At 33.5% G+C, this 21,416-nt stretch overlaps 1 protein-coding gene across 2 annotated transcripts in view; it reads left to right on the top strand.

Annotated features, from left to right (window-relative positions):
- LOC140437519 (uncharacterized) overlaps positions 1-19,695 on the top strand; it is a 35,198-nt gene extending 15,503 nt beyond the window's left edge. For both annotated transcript variants that reach the window (XM_072527091.1, XM_072527090.1), the window contains exons 2-3: positions 11,579-11,724; positions 19,344-19,695. In XM_072527091.1, coding sequence (XP_072383192.1) covers positions 11,587-11,724; positions 19,344-19,487 — 282 coding nt within the window. In that variant the 5' untranslated portion in view covers positions 11,579-11,586 and the 3' untranslated portion in view covers positions 19,488-19,695. The remainder of the gene's footprint in view (positions 1-11,578; positions 11,725-19,343) is intronic.
- Positions 19,696-21,416: the final 1,721 nt, after the last annotated feature.

Below are 21,416 nucleotides of genomic sequence, written 5' to 3'. Positions count from 1 at the left end.
CCCAGATATCTTAAGCGTTTCACCCTTTCCAGGATTTTGTTATCTAATTGTAGTATTGAGTCTTCGATATTAAATTTTTCCGACCGCCATCCATGTTGTTTTCTCTGCTTTGATTTTTAAGGCCTTTTTAGTGCATTCGTTGTTTACAGCGTTTAACAGGGTTTAAAGATCTTCTCTACATCAATAATATAAGAAAGTAATTCTGTATTAGGTAATGGTCAGTTACCTTAACATTTTGTAGAATAAAATAGAAATATGCTTTATTGTCACTGAAAATTGTACAATTTTATAGACAAAGCTTACAAAAAGTCAGAAAAATAATATCATTTTAAGAGCTTCCCAGATGATTTTGATAGTATATTTTTCAGCTGTTTTGATACGTTTTAAATACTTATAGATATGCTATAAGTTTTTTTATAATTAATAATTAATTATACGGACGAGCAGAACGACCGTGGTCAATACAGTTTTTGAAACGGTTCACCAAAAACACCAATAATAATCGTTGTTTTTGTTTTAAAAAGAGAATCAGGCGTAACCTTTTGATCGCTATTATCCGAGAGTGAAAGTGAAGATGGTTAATAAATCTCGCACCGATGACCTACTGGTATTGTTAGCTCAATGGCAACGATGTCGTCGCAATACATAATTTCACCAACTTATATTTCATTGACATTTCATTCTTGTAAGCGTTAAATATTATTTTATTCGGGTTGGGCGATTCCTAAGACGGACTGCGTGAAAGCACCTACGTGTGAAAATGATAATGATTTCAATTACACAAGCGGGCAATCTATTTTACTTGGTAACTGCTCATATACAATATTATGGAGTAGGTAGTTATTAATTTTTATTTTCAAAAAGGATAAACGATTTAATTACAAATATATTAATAACCTACGATCCAGCGTAACCTGCTGAGCTTCAAATTATATTGAAAGAAGTATCAATTGTTTAGTTGTTGATATAAATTTTCGGATAAGTCCTTATTATTATGGAAGTAATGACTTTAAAAATAAACATTAAAAAACCATTCGACATTTTTTTAAAGAACACATAACAAATAAGGATACAGGCTATGCAACCAAAGTCTACAGAAAGCCAACACATACCATGAGATATTTAAATTATCCCTCAAACCGGGAATTATCAAAAAGAAAATTATCAAATCATTATAGGATAGACCCAATCTTGCTTTAATAAAAATGCATTTCAGGAAGAAAAAAATCTGCTAACAAAAGATTTAACAAACATTGATTGTCCATAGTCATTGATAAACAAGAACTTTCACGAGATTAAAGAAAAGAAAGAATATAGCACCATAAGCAAATCCAAAAGAACTGATTTAAAGATGACAACTTTACCGTATGTCCTCTTCTTTTTCTTATTTTTATGTGAACATGACTGTATTTTTTAATGTGCCTACAGTAAGTTATCATTCCATCGTGTTTGTGGTCTTCCTACTGACCGTCTTCCTATTCGGGTTACATGTTCCATTCTACTTTTCTATTTCTTACCCAGTCCTTGATGTTCTCCAACTTGCATCTTAACATTATTTTGCTCTGTCTTTATTAAGTCGTGTTTCTGCCCCTTATGTCATTATTGGTCTGATTACTGCTTTGTAAATTCTGCTTTTCATAACTTTACCAATATTTGTATTTCTCCATATTATTTTGCTCAGTTAACCTGCGGCTCTATTTACTTGATTTTACTCTATTCACTTGATTTTCCACTTGTTGGAGCTTTCCGTAGCTAGATAATGTGATGCCTAGATATGTAAGCTCCATCACTTGTTCCATTAGCTGATCTTTTAGCTATAATTTACATCATAGTAGATTTAATTGAATTAAAGAAAAAAGGGCCCCAGGACGAAGAAGAATATCCTGGCTTGCTAACCTACAACCTAGGGTGCCTAACAGGCACCCTAAGAAGAAGATTTGCTGTTATAACCATTTATTTTGTCTTTTTTGAAGAAATTAACATGTTAAATTTTCTGCCGGTTATATTTATTTGATGCAGCATACGTTGTTAATCATCTTTACTTTGAGAAGTTCTCAGAGAGTATTATCCCATTGCCAGCTTCAATGAGGTCTGTTAGTTCTTCTTCTACTTTTACTTATATTGTGTTGTTTTGGTAGATATTTTCCATCGTTTTGATTATTCCTACAGGTATGTCCCTTGCGTACAGTAAGTAGATAACATCTTTTAATGTCTTCTTAAGGTCCATGAAACATAGATATGCCGGTTTGTTGTATTCTAACATTTGACATGCGTCGGTCCCGACCTAAAACCTTGTTGTTCTTCTGTTAGTGTTATAATTTCATTCAGTTAATTTGTTATCACTTTAGATGTTAATTTAAGTGTTTAATAAATAAATTCCTTTTTAGTTCTTTGGGTCCAAGTTGTCTCGATTTTTGAAAAAAAATATTAATGTGGTACTTCTTGGGGTATTCTATTTTGTTCTTTTATTTTTTTGATTAGTTTTAGTAGTTGTTTGGTCAGATCTGGTCCTCCGTACTTTAGGAGTTCACTCGGTTTTCTGTTCCCTCCTGTTAATTTTAAATTTTTTAATTTCCATAATAATTCCTTTACGTTTCCCCGTCCATTATTAATTTTGTCGTTTGTAGTTACTTCTGGTGTTGGTCCCATGTTTCTTTCTAAAGGTGTTTAGTTTTTGTTTGTTCGTTTATCTCTTTTCTTTGTCCTCTAATCATTCTCCATATTTTTTCCTTCTTCTTCTTCCTACTTTATAAATAGGCAAAATGCCCGTTTTACTTCGGTTTTTAGCCGTTGTCTGACCATCTTTTCCTCGGTCGTCCCAATGATCTTCTTGCATTTGGCGATTTGTCTCTTGCTATTCGTACTATTCTATTTTCTGTCATTCTTTCGATATGTTGATTTCATTCCACTTTTCTTCTTTTGGTCCACGCGTTTATTTCCTCTATACCACATCTCGCTCGTATTTCCTCACTTCTTACTCTGTCTCTTAGAGTTTGGTTTGTTATTTTTCGTAAGACTTTCATTTCTGTTGTTTCCAGTAGTCTTTGTGTTTTTGCCGTATCTGCTCTTGTTTCCGCTGTGTACGTCATTATCGGTCCTATTGTTGATTTATATATCCTGGTTTTCGTTTCCGTTGTGAGGTATTTGTTTCTCCAAAGTGTGTTGTTGAGACATGCTGCTGCTCTGTTTGCCATGTTCACTTGTTTTTGTACTTCTTCTTCCACTTTTCCGTAGCTTGACAGTTTTATTCACAAGTATTCAGTTACTATCACTTGTTCTATTATTTTGTTATTTACGACTAGTTTACATCTTCTCGGTTCCGCTGATATCAATATCGCTTTTGTTTTCTCTGTTGAGATCTCCATGTTGTATATTAGCGCCGTATCTTCGAATTCTTTAATTAATCTTTGTAGGTCATCTTCATTTTCGGGCTGTTATTATGGCGTCGTCGGCGTAGCATATTATCCTTATTTCCTTTTCTCCCATTCTACATCCTCTTCTTTTTATAACTTTCTTTATGATTTCATCCATTATGAGATTAAATAATAATGGGCTCAGCGAATTGTCTAATGCCAGTTTCTTATTTGATAGGTTGTGATAGTTTTCCTTTACATCTTACCATAGCTATGTTATCTTTATATATATATATATATATATATATATATATATATATATATATATATATATATATATATATTCCCTTTTCATATAATAAATGTATCGCGTCCCGAATTCTCACTCTATCAAACGCTTTCTTCAAATCTATCAGACACATATATGCTGGTTTATTGTATTCCAGCGACTTTTCTTTTATTTGTCTTATTACAAAAACTGCATCCGTGCATGATCTTTCTCTCCGAAATCCTTGCTGTTCCTCTTGCAGAGAAATTCGTTCATTTATTTTTGTCGATATTATTCTTGTTGTCAATTTAAGTGTTGTATTTAATAGATTTATTTCTCGATAATTATTGGGGTCTTTCTTATCTCCTTTTTGAAGAACATCACCATGATCGCTCTCCTCCATTCATCTGGTATTCTGTTCATGGTGATTATTATATTAATAAGAAGTTGCAGTTGTTGTACAAGATGATCACCTCCATATTTTAAGAGTTCATTTGGTATTTGGTCTTCTCTTGGTGACTTTCTGTTTTTTAATTTGTTTATTCCTTCTTTCACATCGTTTTGGGAGATTTCGGTCTTTTCCGCAGTTATTATATTTGGCGTTTCTGGTAAAGGTTCTTCGTTTTGTTTTTTAAACATTTCTGTCAGGAAGGCCACCCATGTATCCTCTTGTATGTTTTCTATTTCAACTAGTTATTTCATTTCGCTTCTTTGTTGTCTTATGAAGCGCCATACTTATTTCTGTTGTCCATAGAAATCCATCTCTAGTCCTTTTGTGAATCTTTCCCAGTAGTCTGTTTTTGTTTTTCTTACCATTTGATGAGTTTCAGTTCTTATTCTTTTATATTCTTCATATGATTCATTCGTTTTTTCTGACTTATATTTTTAGAAAGCTTTCTTTTTTTTTGTGACATTGCCCACTAGGTGGATCGAGTAGCTTGGTGGGTGACGTTGCCGGTCCCAAGCCCGGATAAAGGAGGAGGGTTGTAGGGTTAGGTTAGCAGCCTGCCATATATAAAAATAAAAAAAAAGCTCAAAGAACCGGTGACAAGCCTCGGACTAGGATAGAGATATTTTTTTATGTTCTGTAAAAATCGTGTTTTATCTGTTTTGAGAAACTCCTGCCAGTGTTCCCTTTTTATTCATCTGAACAAAGTATTCGTTTTATTTCGGATTTGTTTGTATTGGTTGCACGCCTTTTGTGTTTGTTGTGTTTTGTATTGTAAAAATTCTTTCTTCTTTTCCTCACATTTGTAATCACTTCCTCTCTAAACCATGAGGTTTTCCCTTTTGATTCTGTTGCTGCGTTAATAATGTAGTACGAAGTATAAAGTAAAACAATAAAAAAAATATCTGTTAATAAAAGATTCAATTCGTAACAATTGTCAACATTTTAAAGTCATAAATGTCATCCAAATAATAATGATGAAGATGAAGCATCTGTTTAAATTTTTATGACACTTCTCGTTTTAAAATAATTTCGTAGATATAAATACAATTATTATTTTTAAAAATCTTATTAAGTTTATATAATAATAAAATTTACTATCAAATGATATTTATTTATATTTTATTATTTCATATTTTTTCGGAATTTGACAGGTCTGTCAGAAGTACACAAAGCATGCTTTTAAATACGTTAGCAGGTGGCGTTAAAAGCAAACATAATAGTTTATTAAATTATGTTAATATGATTGTTTTTTTTTTAATATAAATAATAATTAAATAATAAAATTATTTTATTCAATTTTCAAATATCTTTTTTAGTTTTAAAAGTACAGAAAACATAGTATAAAGCTTTGTGCTAGTCTACTGTCCCGCCTACTGTACCATATTTTTCGCAGCTTTCCTGGATTTGATCGTTTTCTAATATTTTATTCTCAGCAAATTTCTCTGATATTCTGTATACATAATGATATTGTTGCTGAGCACGTTGCTTGAATTGAATCGCTTCCGAACTTTTTTTTTATTTTTTGTAAAGCATTTTTATTGACCGCATTTTGAATAGTCATAATGAAAAGTTAAACAACGATTTGTTTTGTTTATTTTGGGGTAAAAAATTGATGTTTTATGTTGCCGTGAAGATGAGAAAGTACATGCAAAATTTTCGTTTCCAAATTCCACTAGCAAATTATTCTTTTAAATACCTACTTAAATAGGATGTGTTATGCATATGGGCAATTGTCCAAAATATACTGCAGATAAACCTAATTAACTGTAGTATGGAACTAAATACAATATAATAATGCTTAATATTATAATCTTGTGTAATTAAGCACGAAAATTCCGTTAAATCTATAAATATATTCAATTAATTTTATATAGTATACTAGTGTCGTAATATCTGGTTCATAAATTAATAGTGATAAACTATGAACGTACATTATTATGTTAAACTATAAGGTAAAATGCTAAGTAGTGTTATGTAATACTGTAGATCATCTGCAATCAAATTAGAAAATAATCCGATGGATGAAATATTCTTGCTCTTCTTTGAAACCAATTAAAATTAAAAGGAAGTGTGACCATTTAAAAACGTAATTTGTGTAAGACATACAATAGTAAAGAAAGTGATAAAAGTCGCGCTTGTGCAATGCGGATGCAACGACCGACGTATAGTCTGACCATGTGCTTTTTAGACAACGACTGCATAATACAGGGTGAGTCATAACTATTGGGACATAGAGTAAGGACAGGTTATTTGGACCAAAATATGGCTATTGGGCCAAATATGCCTTTATAAAATGTTGCTGAGAAAAAAGATACAGGGTGTTAAAGTTAATTTTTGTTTTTCGTTTTTTTGCTAATAGTTTCCCTATATATTTATAAATTGCTATCAAAATTGGCACAGAGGCATAATCTTAGACAAGAAATAGTATTTTATTGACAATTTTACGTTTTGTCATAGAGGGCGCCACGTGGATCATCCCTAATGATCAAATTGAGTCTAAACTTTTTCTGATGAAACTTTTTAGTAATTTTTATTAGAAAATATGACGTAAACACCATTTTTACGTAAAATTGGTACTCTTGTTTAAACATGATAATTTCAACCGTTTTCGATAAAAACGCAGTCGAACTGCTTAGAGTCTTAAAAAAGGATTTCAAATATTACTTCATTTATGAAAAGTATGCTTTGGACTGTCAGATAATTGTTGTTGGTAAATGTCATTTGTTCAGAGTAAATTATTTTTGATGTGACAGTGTAGTGTAATGTTGCATTTTTTAAAAGTAATCATTACTTTTTTTTATTGAAATGCCTTGTCACAATCATTTTACTAATGAAGAAATGCGAGATATGATATGCGTATAAGCACAAGAAAATTATTGCGGTCGCTCGGCAGCCAGAAGGTATGGAATGTTATACGCAAACAGAAGGCAACCAAATGACAAAACTTTTGCAAGATTATATCGTAGTTTAGGTGAAACTGGGTCATTTCACACTAAAAATCGGGGTGGTCGACCGAAACAAATCACACCTAATCAAGAAGATGAACTTTTGGTTCGAGTAGATGAAAATCCTGAAATAAGTTTACGACATCTATCAGCAGCAACAGGAGTAAGTCAGTCGTCTATTGTTAGAATTCTAAAAAAAGAGAACCTCCATCTTTATAACTTCACTCCTGTTTAAAATTTACTTCCAACAGATCTTCCACGACGGTTACAGTTTTGCCAACGTATTCTGAATAAACATCGTAATGACAGACACTTTATTAAGAATATTATGTTCACCGATGAAGCAACTTTTACCAGACGAGAAATTTTTAATTGGCGAAATAGTCATTATTGGGAAGAAAAACACCCGCATGCTATTAAAGCTAGACATTTTCAGCATGAGTTTAAATTGAATATTTGGTGTGGCATTATAGACGACCAACTACTAGGGCCTTATGTTCTTCCTCCGAATTTAAAAGGAGATTCTTATTTATTCTTTTTGGAAAATACTCTTAGTGATATTTTAGATGATCTGTCACTGGATGTAAGAAGAAAAATGTGGTTTATGCAGGATGGAGCGCCACCTCATTTTTCATTAGCTGTTTTCATTGACAGAGGCAGTGATTTTCAATGGCCACCAAGAAGTCCTGAGTACAACCCGCTAGATTTTTATTTTTGGGGACATATGAAGTCCTTAGTTTATGCCAATGAAATTAATACTCGAGACGAACTTTGGAGATATATTCAAAATGCAGCTAATCTTATAAGGGGACAGAATAATATTTTTTTTAACGTCCGAAAATCCTTTATAAAAAGAATTAGAAAAGGCATAGAAATCGGAGGAGACCATGTAGAACATTTAGTTCTGTGGGTTTTTATGAGTTCTTTTAAGTTAAAGTGTGTTTAGTTTTGATTTATCGTCAAAACAGAAACCTTACGTTAGTTGCAACTTTTTTTATTAGTTTGGTATTTGATAGTGGAATTGTAAATAAAATACTATTTCTTGTCTAAGATTATGCCTCTGTGCCAATTTTGATAGCAATTTATAAATATAGCGGTAAACTTTTAGCAAAAAACGAAAAACAAAAATTAACTTTAACACCCTGTATCGTTTTTCTCAGCAACATTTTATTAAGGCATATTTGGCCCAATAGCCATATTTTGGTCCAAATAACCTGTCCTTAGTCTATGTCCCAATAGTTATGACTCACCCTGTATATGAATATATATATTATTATCCAGTCTTTATATGTTTTTATATATCAGTATTTATATGTTTTAATAAATATATATATTTGTGTCTATTTTTGTGTGTCTTGTTAAATACCGGTGTTTCTAACAAAGTCTGGGAGGTAATTATATTTACAGGCAATTTTACATTGTTCTTGAAATACAGATAGGGAAAAAATGTATCGTTAGTATTACAAAATTGACGAAATATACTAGCATTCTGTTTCCACTTAATAGAGAGAGATCAAAAATTTGTGGAGTTAAATAAATTTTCCCAAAGTGATAAAGTAGTTATCACAAATTTATACAGCAAAATGATCGCAATGTATAAAGATATATTGCTTACTTGCATGGACCCACAATATGTAAGACAAACTAATGTTGAAACAATTGATCTTCAAGATATTACAAAATTTGTCAACATTAACAACATATATCTAGGAATTGAAGTGACCGAAAATATTAATGATTTAGACGATGAATTGAAACAGGATTTTCACGAAAGATGCAAGCATTTCTTGATTACAACTTGTACGGGAGTAAAAAATAAATGATTTTCCAGATCCAATCATGGGCAAGGTACACCTTCTAAATAAAAGAAGCTTTAATAGATGCCAAAGTGTTATACTGCTTATGTCAAAATTGACCCAAATTTGTAATCCTCAAGACATATAAACAATAGAAAATATCGATAACGAATGGAAGCAACTGCAGCAATACCAGGATATTTCAATATAATTAGAAAATCTGGATCTGAAATCTGAATTAAAGAAAGTCAAATAAGACATTTTGACTGTAATCCTCTATCTGTTAAGTTGTGAGACTTTGACTAATAGATGCAAGGCATTCTTCTGAACTCATGGATGTCAGAAGCTACCGAGGTCCAAACATAGATGGACCTCTTTTTTATATTGGCAAAAATCAGAGGAAAAATTTCAAACCTAAAGAAGGATAAACATATGAAACAAGACAAAATTAATGTTGATAATCTGCGCATTGAAACCGTTGTGAGAGAGTATAGGAGACAACTAGACGTGGAAATAGAGAGTCTGGTAGCGGGAGAAAATGTGGAAGAATTGTGAACAAAATATAGAAATATAATAAATGAGAAGGTAACGGAAATGTATTGAGAAAAACGAAACCAGTTAGACAAAATGAATGGTTTGACGAGGAGTGCTAAGAAGCAACGGAAAACAAAAATAGAGCTTACCTAAATACAAATCAAGATAGATGCACAAGAAGAGTAAAGGAAAAATACCAAACCCTAAGAAGGAAAGAAAAAAGATTACATAGAAGAAAAAAACGAAGTTTAAAGAAAAGCAGTTAGAACACATAAAATGGCTAAGAAATCAAAACGAAACTCGAAAGTTCTACAGAAATGTAAACAAAATGAGTAAAGAATATAAGCCAAGAATAGAAAGCTGTAAGGATGGAGAAGGAAATATCCTAAGTGATACGGTCTCAATCTTGAACCGATAGGTTGAATTTTTTGACGCAAAATTTAACGGCCATTATATCGAAGAAGCAGATAACACCGTAGCAGATCGAAATGATTGGAATCTATTCAACCCAAACGAAAGACCACCTACCACTGAAGAGGTTGCACAAGCTATTAAAAAGCTTAAAAATAATAAAGCACCAGGAACTGATCAAATTTGTAGTGAGCTCTACAAGAATGGTGGCGAAGCTCCACTACAAGCACTACATAAACTGTTATTTCTTGTCTGCTAAAATGAAACCATGCCCTGTGAATGGTCTCAAGGCATGATATGCCGGTTACATAAAAAGGTGATCAGCTCCAGTGTGACAAATACAGAGGTATAGTCCTGTCAACAAATGCTTACAAAATATTACAAATATTGTCTACGAAAGGTTTACACAGTTGGCATAGTTGGAAAATACCAGGCCGAATTTACTCCAGAAAAATCAAGAATTTTCCAGATTCATTCAATAAGATAGATCCTAGAGAAAACATTGGAATTTAAAATTGAAACCCATCACCTATTCGTCGACTTCAAGGCCGCATATGGCAGTGTCAAGAGAACAGTACTATACCAATCAATGCTTGAGTTTGGTATAACAGAAAAACTTATCCGATTAACGAGAATTACAATGTCTAACTTAAAAGCCAGCTTTAGGATACAGGAAGAAAATTCTCGATCCTTTGAAATAAAGGATAAACTCAGACAAGGGGATGCCCTGGCTTGCCTCCTATTTAACATTGCATTGGAAAACGTAGTCTGAGACACACGAATTAGAGACAGCGGTACTATTTACAATAGATCAATACAAATCTTAGCATACGCTAATGACATTGACATAATAGGACGAAGCAAAAGAGATGTTGAGCAATATTTCCGAGAATTGGAAACGGCAGCGAAACAGGTCGGTGTAGTCATAAACGAAGACAAAACCAAATACATGATGGTGACTAAGTATCCTATAGCAAATGAGGAACGGGAAACAGCATTTGAACGTGTTGACAGCTTCACATACCTTGTCTCGCTAGTGACTACTACCAATAAAACAAAAGAAGAAATTAAATTTTAATTTTCAAATCAAAATATTCCGAAAACGGTACACAGTATTGAGTTTTACCAAGAGTACCTTTTTCGTGTAAAATTCAATGATGTTTAAGTTTACTTGAAATTTTGATTAATAATTATACTCTTAAAAAAGTTATATTGACTAATACTTAGTACGATCCGTGTAACTAGCGCCCTCTATGAGAATCAGATATAAAAACAAATTCATGGGATGTATCAGCTTCCAAAACATATTCGTATAAAATTTCATTACAATGTTGCCAGTAGTTTTGGCAAAATCGTAAAAAATGCGTAAATGTTTTTTTCTTCAACGCCCTGTATCTTGAAAACGGATGGCGTTACAAAAATTTTTTACTAAGCAAACCCCAATTATTTTTTAGTTTTTTACCTACCCTAGAGACGGGGTTACCTTTTTTTGAAACACCCTGTATTATTAATTATTTTGTTACTATAAAAATAATATTTGGGACTTTGCGAAAAATTTAGAACTATTAAAATATTCAAATCTTTAATACACAAATATATTAGTTATGTTATTATTAGTACTTAAATGAATTATATTTGTTTGCCAACAATCATACTATTCAAACTAGAGACCTGTTTGTCAAGTTTTGATTTTGTACCATTGAAGATTTATTATTGCGCATTTCTCGTATTGACTTCAACTTTCCGTTTTTGGACTTGGTCAGTAACCTTTAAAAAATTACACAACACGTTTTATTCACCTATTGGCTTTCCTTTTTCAGGTTCAACAATGAAATTCTTCATTTGCCTGGCTTTCATCGGTTTCGTAGCAGCTTTTCCGCAAAAGGAAGGCAGTGCGTATACCCAGGAAGCTATTAGACAAGCACAAAATACGTTTTTAATTCCTAAAGATGCTCAAATTCAAAAGGTGAGTTATTATTGATTTTTGCCTATTTTTACTGAATTATTCAGTTTATCAGGATAAGGAAGTAAGAATGTCCGGTTTTATAAAATAATTTGCTGTCAAGAAATTACATTTTTCTTTGTATTATGTCTACTTATTAAATATCTCTATTAAAATATATTTGTATAAAATATATTTCTAACATGACTAAAAATAATGACAGAGACATTAATAAATTAAATACAGTGCAATATTTAATGGAAAAAAAAAGGTTCTGAAACAATTTTATTGTGGCATGTTTAAGTTAAATATTATCTTTAGATGGGGTTATGAGATTTGGAGGTCGTCTTTCAGTTCTGGTGAAAGGTCAACCTGTAAGAATGATGTACCAGGCTTATTATTATCGATATTGGTAGTTATAACATAGTTTGTATTATCATAAGCAACAAGTGCAACATTTTCCTCTTTTAACAGATGTCTTTCTGAGATTTCTGCAAAAGAAGAAACATTATTATAGCTAAAATATAAACTTTTTTATCCAGGCACGCTATTTTTTTATTATTCAATATTAGATTACATGAGTTTCAGACTTGATCTGGTGCATAACGCTCTGGTTTTATTTTCTTTGCATGGGCCATAACTCTTTGCATGATATGGAACCAGCTTGTTTGTTTCAACAAAAATAATAATAAATAAAAACTAGGAAGGATAACACACAGTCATAAACAAGTAAATAACAGTAGATAATTCTAAAAAGGGTCAGAATTATAAAAAACCGTCAGTGGATATGAAAATTGTATGTGCCGGTTCTGCAAAATAGTCATATTCCAAAAATAATTTAAAACAATATACTCACATATTCAAAGCAACTGGCCCAACTCAAAATATAACACTACTCCGCACCACGCAAAAGTACTTCCCTCGTTTAGAATTTCAAAAAAACTGTCACAACACAAAAAAAAACAGTATTTTACTTATTGCAATAATCAGATATAACTAATAATTCACACAAAAACTGTTACAATTCTAAATATGACTCTTTTCAGGATTAAGCACTATATGTAGACTGTTATAAAGTCAAAGCCCTGTAGTGGAATGCATGCTGAGCTAATCTGTAAAAAAACAAAAGTGTCACATCACCATCTCGCGGTAAATAGTTAAAATATAAGAGTGACACTTTTATGGAAGAAAGTACGACTGATTTCAATACTTGTAACATGTTCATCTCAATAATGGCGATTTTTGAGTTGTGACTCTTTTTTAGCCGAGGTGCGATATGTCAAATATAAGTGCTTTTATATTTTCACTTACTCTGTATGTTAGTTTTGCTTATTGTTATTTAACAATAGATTTTCTGATTGAAAATCGAATAATTTGGTAAATTTTTTGACAAAGAAGTTTATAAAAGATTTAAATGTCTTCTATTTTGAAAAATATTTTCGGGTCGCCGGTACTCCCACCCTGTGAAAATCGTTGCACCAATCTCACCTTGTGGTTCTAGGGTGAAGTGAGATAAGAGCTGCTTCTTTGATTTTTCATTGTCAATAGTCATAAAAGAAACAGTCATGAAAAAGAACAAAATCAAAGAAGCCGCTAAGATCATAAATATGCATCCAATAGATTAAATTTTTAAATAGAATTAGCCTTAACTGTTTTTCGTAGATCTGGGATATCGTATCCCTATCAGCCATGTTGTATAGTTGTAGGGATTTTTATAAATAATCTTAGCAATAGTTAAGATTAACGAATCTTACTGAAGTATGTACACACAAACTAAAACTTATTCCAATTATTCCAAACAAAAGATAGTGGAAAGGGGAAGTGATAGCCGATAGTTTACAGGACCTGGAAAGACTCATAAGTAAAATAGTAATGTGTAGTAGGGAGTACGGACTCTCGCTCAATATCAAAAAGACGAAGTTTATGAAAATTTGTAAAAAAAACCATAATACTAACGAAATCTTGACAGTAGAACCCCAGCAGATCGAAAGAGTAAAAAAGTACACTTACCTAGGAACACTTATAACAGAAACTAATGACTACACTGCAGAAATCAAAGTCAGAATCGAAAAATCACGTTCTAATTTTATAAAAATGAAAAAGATCCTATGTGGCAAAGATTTAACATTAGCTCTTAAAGTACGCCTAACAAAATGTTACGTATATAGTGTACTATACTATGGAGTGGAATCATGGACGTTAAATCTAGACAAAATGAGACGACTTAACGCCTTTGAAATGTGGACCTATAGGAGAATTATGAGGGTTTCCTGGGTGGATAGAGTTAGGAACAATGAAGTACTGAGAAGAATAGGTAAAGAGAAGGAAGTTGAACTTACAATTAAGGAAAGAAAGCTACAGTATCTCGGACATGTGATGCGGGGCGAGAAATATGGCATCCTGCGACTCATAATGCAAGAAAAGATAGATGGCAGAAGAAGCATCGGAAGAAGACGAATTTCATGGCTCAAGAACCTGAGAGAATGGTTTGGATGCAGCTCAAAACAACTATTTAGAGCTACTGCCTCATACATTAAAATAGCTATGATGATTGCCAACCTCCGTAGCGGACCTGGCACCTAAAGAAGAAGAAGAAGAAGTGATCATTTAATTTTATTTAAAACTTTGTAAGCCCTACTTGGCCGAAGGCAGAACTCATGGTTGAAGAATCTACGTAATTGGTATCAATGCAGATCGATTGATTTGTTTAGAGCAGCAAGCTTAAAAATAAAAATAGCCATAATGATTGCCAACCTCCGTAGAGAGACGGCACTCTAAGAAGAAAGAAAGCACTGCGAATAGGTGCCAATTTTTTTCGGCTCTTAAGGAAATCCGTTAATAAATTTTTATTTTTCTTCGAACTTTCTGTTTTTTTTTACCGTAGATGTTTTTTATCGAATATTTTTTTTTTTGTTTTTGCTATAGATATTTATAAAAAAGATAATTATGAATCTTCTCTATCTTTGTAAAATAAGATCCTTCTGTTTTCTTGATTTTAAGAGGAAAATATATCAAATACCTACTTAATGTTTTGTTAATACCATAATATTATTATTTTCTATTACAGATGATTAATTAAAATTAGCTAAACGGTTCGGTAAAAACATCCTGTATTACTCAATATCTAAAATACGAGGCAATAAAACTAACGATTGAAAAGTAAAAGTTGATTTCGCCTACAAATTTCGTTGTACATATATACCTACTTGTAAATTATGAATCTCGAATAATAAAAATTAAAACAAATGTTTTCTTTATGAACGTATAAATTTAATCAGAAAACATAGATCGACCATAGATCAGATATTTACTCTAAGACAGCTGCTTGAAAAAGGATGGAAATTCAATAGAACTATTCATAATATCTTCATAGATTTCCGGTAAGCGTACGACAGCATTAAAAGTGATCAGATGTGGAGTACAATGGCAGAACTTTTAGTTCCAAAAAAACTTATCCAGCTTATTATTTAGTTATGTGTAAATAGCTGTAGATCCAGAGTACGGATAGGTAACAAACTCTCAGAATCTTTGCACAAGGAGATGCGCTGTCATCTCTCCTCTTTAATATCATCCTGGAGAAAGTGGTAAGAGCAGCACAACTTAAAAGAGAATTACTGACAGTAAATGGACCAAAATTACTACTAGCATGCGCAGATGACATTGACATTGTAAGAAACATAGTCATCAATGTGAAGGAGACTTTTAACAAATTAAAGGTAGAGGAAAAGAAAACTGATTTAAGGGTAAACGAAGAGAAAACCAAATACATGTGCATCAACAGACAAAAGGGACGGGATAGAATAGGACAAAATGTGACAATAGACCCATATAACTTTGAAAGGTGGAGAGTTTTAAATATCTCGTAGCAACAATCACTGCAGATAACGATATGGCGGAAGAGATTAAAGGAAGAATTCAGGCAGCAAACAGATGTATCTACAGCTTCTACAATACTATTAAATCTAAAAGCCTAATACGAACATCAAAAATTAGATTATATAAAACGGTGATTAGACCGGTGCTCATGTATGGGTGTGAGAGGTGGACCCTGGCCAAAGAAACTGAAAGAAAACTTAGATGTTTTGAGAGGAAAATTCTCAGAAGAATCTTTGGGCCTTATCACGACATTAATAGCAACCAATACCGAATGAGAACAAATGCTGAGGACAAGCAGATGTATAGAGCGAGCGATATAGTTCAAGAGATTAAATCCCAACGTCTAAGATGGGCTGGCCATGTCCATAGACTCCCTAACAACCGCCTTGTTAAGTTAATATGGGAGGAAGCCCCAACAGGAAGAAGGCCCTTAGGACGTCCACGAATGCGATGGAGAGACAATATGTGGTCAGATCTAAGAACAATGGGGCTGCCCACTGACCCAACTATTATGGACGACCGTTCAAGATGGAAGCAAGTTGTGCAGTCAGCCAAAACCCACCCCAGGTTGTAGCGCTTCTTAGCTATCAGCTATTATGACTGTATTATCAGCATAGCGAAGATTACTAATAGTCTGTCCGTTGATTTTGATTCCATCTTCAGTGTCACTTAAGGCTCTATCGAAAATCGTTTCAGAGTAAAGATTAAAAAGGAGGGGTGACAGAACACAACCCTGTCGTACACCTTTTTTAATTGAGAAATATGATGTAGGTTTAGTCCTACTCTCACAGATGCCACTTGATTCATATAAAGGTTCTTTATGATTTTAAGGTCATTCTCATCTATCGAACGTTCCTGGAGCAATCTTACTAATTCTGAATGATTAACACAATCGAACGCTTTCTGGTAATCTATAAAGCATTGGAAGACATCTTTTTACTGATCTCTGCATTTCTGAAGTAGGACAGTTAAGTTATAAAGTGCTTCTCTTGTGCCAAATCCTTGTCTGAAACCAAACTGTGTGGGGCTAATATCTCTTTCACATCTGTTGTATATTTTTATATGAATTATCTTTAAGAATAGTTTTAGGACCTGGCTCAATAAGCTGATCATTCGGAATTGGTCGCAATATTTAGCGTTTGACTTTTCTGGGATTCGTAAAAAGGTTGACTGAAACCAATCCTGTGGTATTTGACCGGACCCATAAATGTTATTAAAAAGATCTACCAAGGCGTCTATATTGTCTTCACTCAACATTGTTAGAACCTCTATGTATATGTCGTCTGGGCCTTGTACTATTCCCCATTTGCTCTGTTTTATTGCCCTTACAACTGCTGACTTCAATATTTTGGGGGAGGGTTCACTTTTATATTCACTCTCAGAGTTTCTTCTAGTGTTGTCTAGTGTTCTAGTGTTGTGTTCCTGTGTATAGTTGCTCCAATGTTGAAGTAGACCCTTGGGATCAGTAATTAATTTATTTTTCTTCACCATACTGTTAAAACTGCAAGGTTTTGTATGACCTGTCACTTCTTTAACGAGTTTATGTATGTTAAAGTGGTCATGTTTTTCTTCAAATTCCTCCATTTCTGCACACCTGTCTAGCAGCCACTGTTCTTTAGCTTTGCGACACTCTTTTCGTATTTGTCGGTTAATCTGCTGATATTTGGTTCGGTCATTGTTTTTAAATGATCGGCGGTCGTTCATCATTGCTAATATTTTGTCAGTCATCCAATTCTTCCTTTTGTACTTTTCGGAAGCGATCAGAGACTTAGTGGTGGTTACGATAGCTTTTTTAATACAATTTCATTTGTCTTCTATACTGGCCGGTTGTTTAGATCTTGCCGTGATATCCGCTACTGTCTCATTTGCCTCATCTGCCTGTTTGCAGATGCTGTTTTGTGGACTATCACGTTAACATGTGGTGTAAATGTTAGACCTTGGTCCATTGTGGCATCTAGGTATTTAGCTTTGTTTTACGATTCGATGAGTCTGCCTTTCATTGTTAGATGTTTTTCTGGGTTATACTTGGATTTACTACTATTTTTCGTTAGATATTTCATTTTTCTATCATACCCAGTGACGTCTGTAGATTTCTTACAGCTATATCCAGGTTCCTGTGTTTTGCCGCGATTACAGTGTCATCTGCATAAAGATTGATTAGTATTCCGGGTGTCCTTGGATCGTCTGCTGTATATATGCTACACAGGAGGAGTGATAAGACTGCCTCCTGTGGTACTCCAGCTTTGAAGGTTCGCTGTTTAGATAGAACTGCTCCTATCTGTATCCTGAATCTCCGGCCTCGTCGATAGGAGAAGAAGTCTTTCGTCATGGTCTCGCTGTATCCATAATCTTTCATCTTGTATGTCAGTCCTTCATGCCACACTCTGTCGAAGGCTTTGCTTATATCCAGGAATGCTGCTCCTCAAGATACAAAGAATGATACTGAATGCCCCTTAATACGTACCGAATTTAGTGATCCAAAGAGATAGGGCAATCCCACCATCAGTCAAGGAGTGATAAGTGAATACAGTGGAATATACCGCGACAGAGTGTTAGGGTTTCCGAACGTGTTGGCCAAACGATTGTTTAGTCGTCAGCAAAACAAGAAGACTCATAAAGTTCAAACTAACAGACCTAATTATTTTCTTTAACTAAAATTAAACAAAAATCCTCTTAGTTTTTAATGTATATAATTTAAATAACTAATCAAATATTTCTGAAACTGTTTTCTTGTGTCATATCTAATTTAAATATTATGTTTATATGGGGTTAAGCCACAAATTTATTTAAAAATAAAGGTTAACTTAAACCTACTAATAATAGTAAAGAGAATAGAAAAGATATTACATTTTTGATTCAACTATTTGATATATGTATTAACATTATTCCGAAAACGTTTAAAGAGAATAATAATTGTAAATATATTTCTGAGAGAAAGAAAAGATTGTCTCGATTTTTACGTTGCAAAAAACGTGATTAAGATTCACTTTTCATTACTTTCACTATAGTTTATGGTATTCTTAGTAGAGAAAAAGCATGACCTTTTTGCACGTTTATGTATGCACCTTTTAAAAGCCGATTCCGTGTTGGTACCGAAAGCATTCTATATTTGTAACTAAAAAAAATATGAAGTGGTTTCTCTGTTTATTCTTAGATTTCTATGAAAAGCTTTTATTAAAATAAATTCCGAAAAATATGATACTTTAATAGTTAGTAGCAAAATTATGATATCGTTTTTTCTTGGGGTACTTTTTTAGTAGGGATTGGCCATCAATGAAATATTATTTACCATTTAATAAAAGTGTTTTCAATTCTAACCTATAATCTTTCTAAGACACTTCTTGATAATTTTTTTCTTCGGGCTTTTTACCTCTTAATAAGTTTGTCAGATTTTTGTTAGTGATTCTTATTTCTTTCTCCACCGGTTGCAAGTGTTATCAATTTGGTCTACGGCAATTGAATTGTCATCAATGCCAAAGTGGCGAAATACATATTCATCTGTAATAATTCTTTTCACAACTATAAAAGCTCTTCAAAAACATTTAAATTTTGTATCAATGTTATAGTTGAAGTAGCTACGTCAGTAAGCAGTGCAAGTGTTTCCGAATCGTTATTTCAACTTTAACCTTGAAAATATTTTGTTGGTTTTTTGTGAATGTCGATTCTTATTCTGTTGTGTATTATTGTATATTGTTTTTTATAACATCAACTATATAAACATAAACATTCTTATTCTGTCTATACTAAAAATCCCTTTTTTATTTAAGGTACAAGAAGGTATAGAAATCGGAGCATACGAAAGCATCCCCGGCAACCAAAAAATCAACTTATTCGAGATTTTGGGTGACCAATTCCCACCAGAAGTCGTAAACAACCTTCAACAACAGATCGATCAAGTAGGCAGGAGCTAATTGTAAATGAGATTTTATTTAAATCGTAAGGATGTGATATGAAATTGTTAATGTATGATTTCTTGTGTCAAAACAATGTTTCCCTAAGTACTATCATTTGTACTTTTTAAAGTTTTATTTTTGTAGATTGGTGTTAAAAATTTTATTTCTTTTGTACATATTAAGTATAATTATTCTATAAGGTGTTTTAAATAAAGTCTAAACAGCTTTTTTTATTTTATTCATTATGAAGACCGGTACCATACCACAGGAAGTCAAACGCTCGAAAGTTATTGCAATATTAAAACCAGGGAAATCAAATAATAACAACCCTAAGAACTACAGACCAATAGCCCTACTATCGATGACGTTCAGCTACTAGAACGACTTATCCACAACAGAATAAATCCAAAGCTACTTGAATCAATACCGGTTGATAACGCAGGTTTTCGACTTAAAAGAAGCTGCGCAGATCAGGTTCTTTCACTTACCACTTATAGTGAGGCAGGGTTCTACTAAAAATTTAAAACTGCAGCCGCATTCATAGACCTAACAGCGTCCTACGATACAGTCTGGAGAGAAGACATGATATACAAGCTCCTCCGTATAATCTCCTGTAAATCCACCGCTCGAATAATCAACAACATGCTAGCCGACCGAACGATTCAAGTAGTCATGGGGTCCGACATCAGCACCCCATTAAAACTAAAGAATGGACTGCCTCAGGGGTCTGTCCTAGCTCCTCTTCTCTTTATCCTGTAGATCGTTGATATACCAGAAACCAGATCATGAAAGTTTGGTTACGCCGATGAGTGGGCACTTGCAACAAGGTGTAAGTCATTTGTAGAAACGGAAGAAATTCTCACGGCGGACTTACACACAGTAGGAAAATATTTTCGTGAATGGAGGCTCCAACCAAAGGCTACCAAAACAGAGGTTTCCAGTTTCCACCTAAATAACAAGCTTGTAGGAAGAACACTCAACATCCAATTCGAAAACACCACACTCGCCTACAATAAAACACCAACCTTGGGGTGATTCTTGACAGAACCCTATCTTTCAAGGAACATCTGTCAAAAACAACAGAAAAACTTTAATCCAGAAACAACATTATCCAGAAGCTGTGCAGCACAACATGGGGAGAATCGGCTTCCACCTTGCGATCATCTGCCCTGAGTCTTATCTTCTCAACCGCGGAATACTGTTTTTAGCCTGACTTTACAGCCCACATATACACAAAGTAGATGCCCAATTGAACAATACAATGAGAATACTTGCTGACCTTATCAAATTTACCCCTACGCAATGGCTTCCAGTACTAAGCCACATTCCACCACCCAAACTACGGCGCATACACTCACTATTGAGTACAGAAAGATACTTCGTGACAAGATCCTGCCAATCCACCGTCTAGGCTCCAGACGACCGCCAATAAAAACAGCACAGACTGCTGTGGAAAATGAGTTCAACTGAACGACCACTTGGACTCAAGAATAGATGGAACAATAAAATAGCAGCTTACCCTGCATCACACAAAAATCACCAGGTTTTGACTTACCACGCAACACATGGACTATGCTGAACCGAATCAGAACCCAACATTGCAGATGCGGTTAAATAAAGCACAAATGGGGTAAACGACTATCCCCACTCTGTGACTGCGGACAACCACAAACCACATCACAGAACAGTGATGTGACAGATGGTTTGAGTCACAAGATCCCATCATGGCAGGTCAGTGGATTTCCTAATGGCGACTCCATAGACTATATAAATAAGTTAGATAAACAAAAACAAAAAGAAAAATCAAACGATTTCTACTTAGCGAAACCGAATTCAAATTTTTACCATTGTGTTTCCTAAAACTTGCGAAACAAACAGCTGGATAAATTACTCGGCAAGGGAATCTAAAATTGCATTCCACATGCCGTTCATCCTGGTCAAAATTCG

The sequence above is a fragment of the Diabrotica undecimpunctata genome, chromosome 3 (assembly GCF_040954645.1).
Source record: "Diabrotica undecimpunctata isolate CICGRU chromosome 3, icDiaUnde3, whole genome shotgun sequence".
In the NCBI taxonomy this organism is placed as follows: Eukaryota; Metazoa; Arthropoda; class Insecta; order Coleoptera; family Chrysomelidae; genus Diabrotica; species Diabrotica undecimpunctata.
Note: the sequence above shows the minus strand (reverse complement) of the source record. Positions and strands in the feature narration are given on the sequence as shown.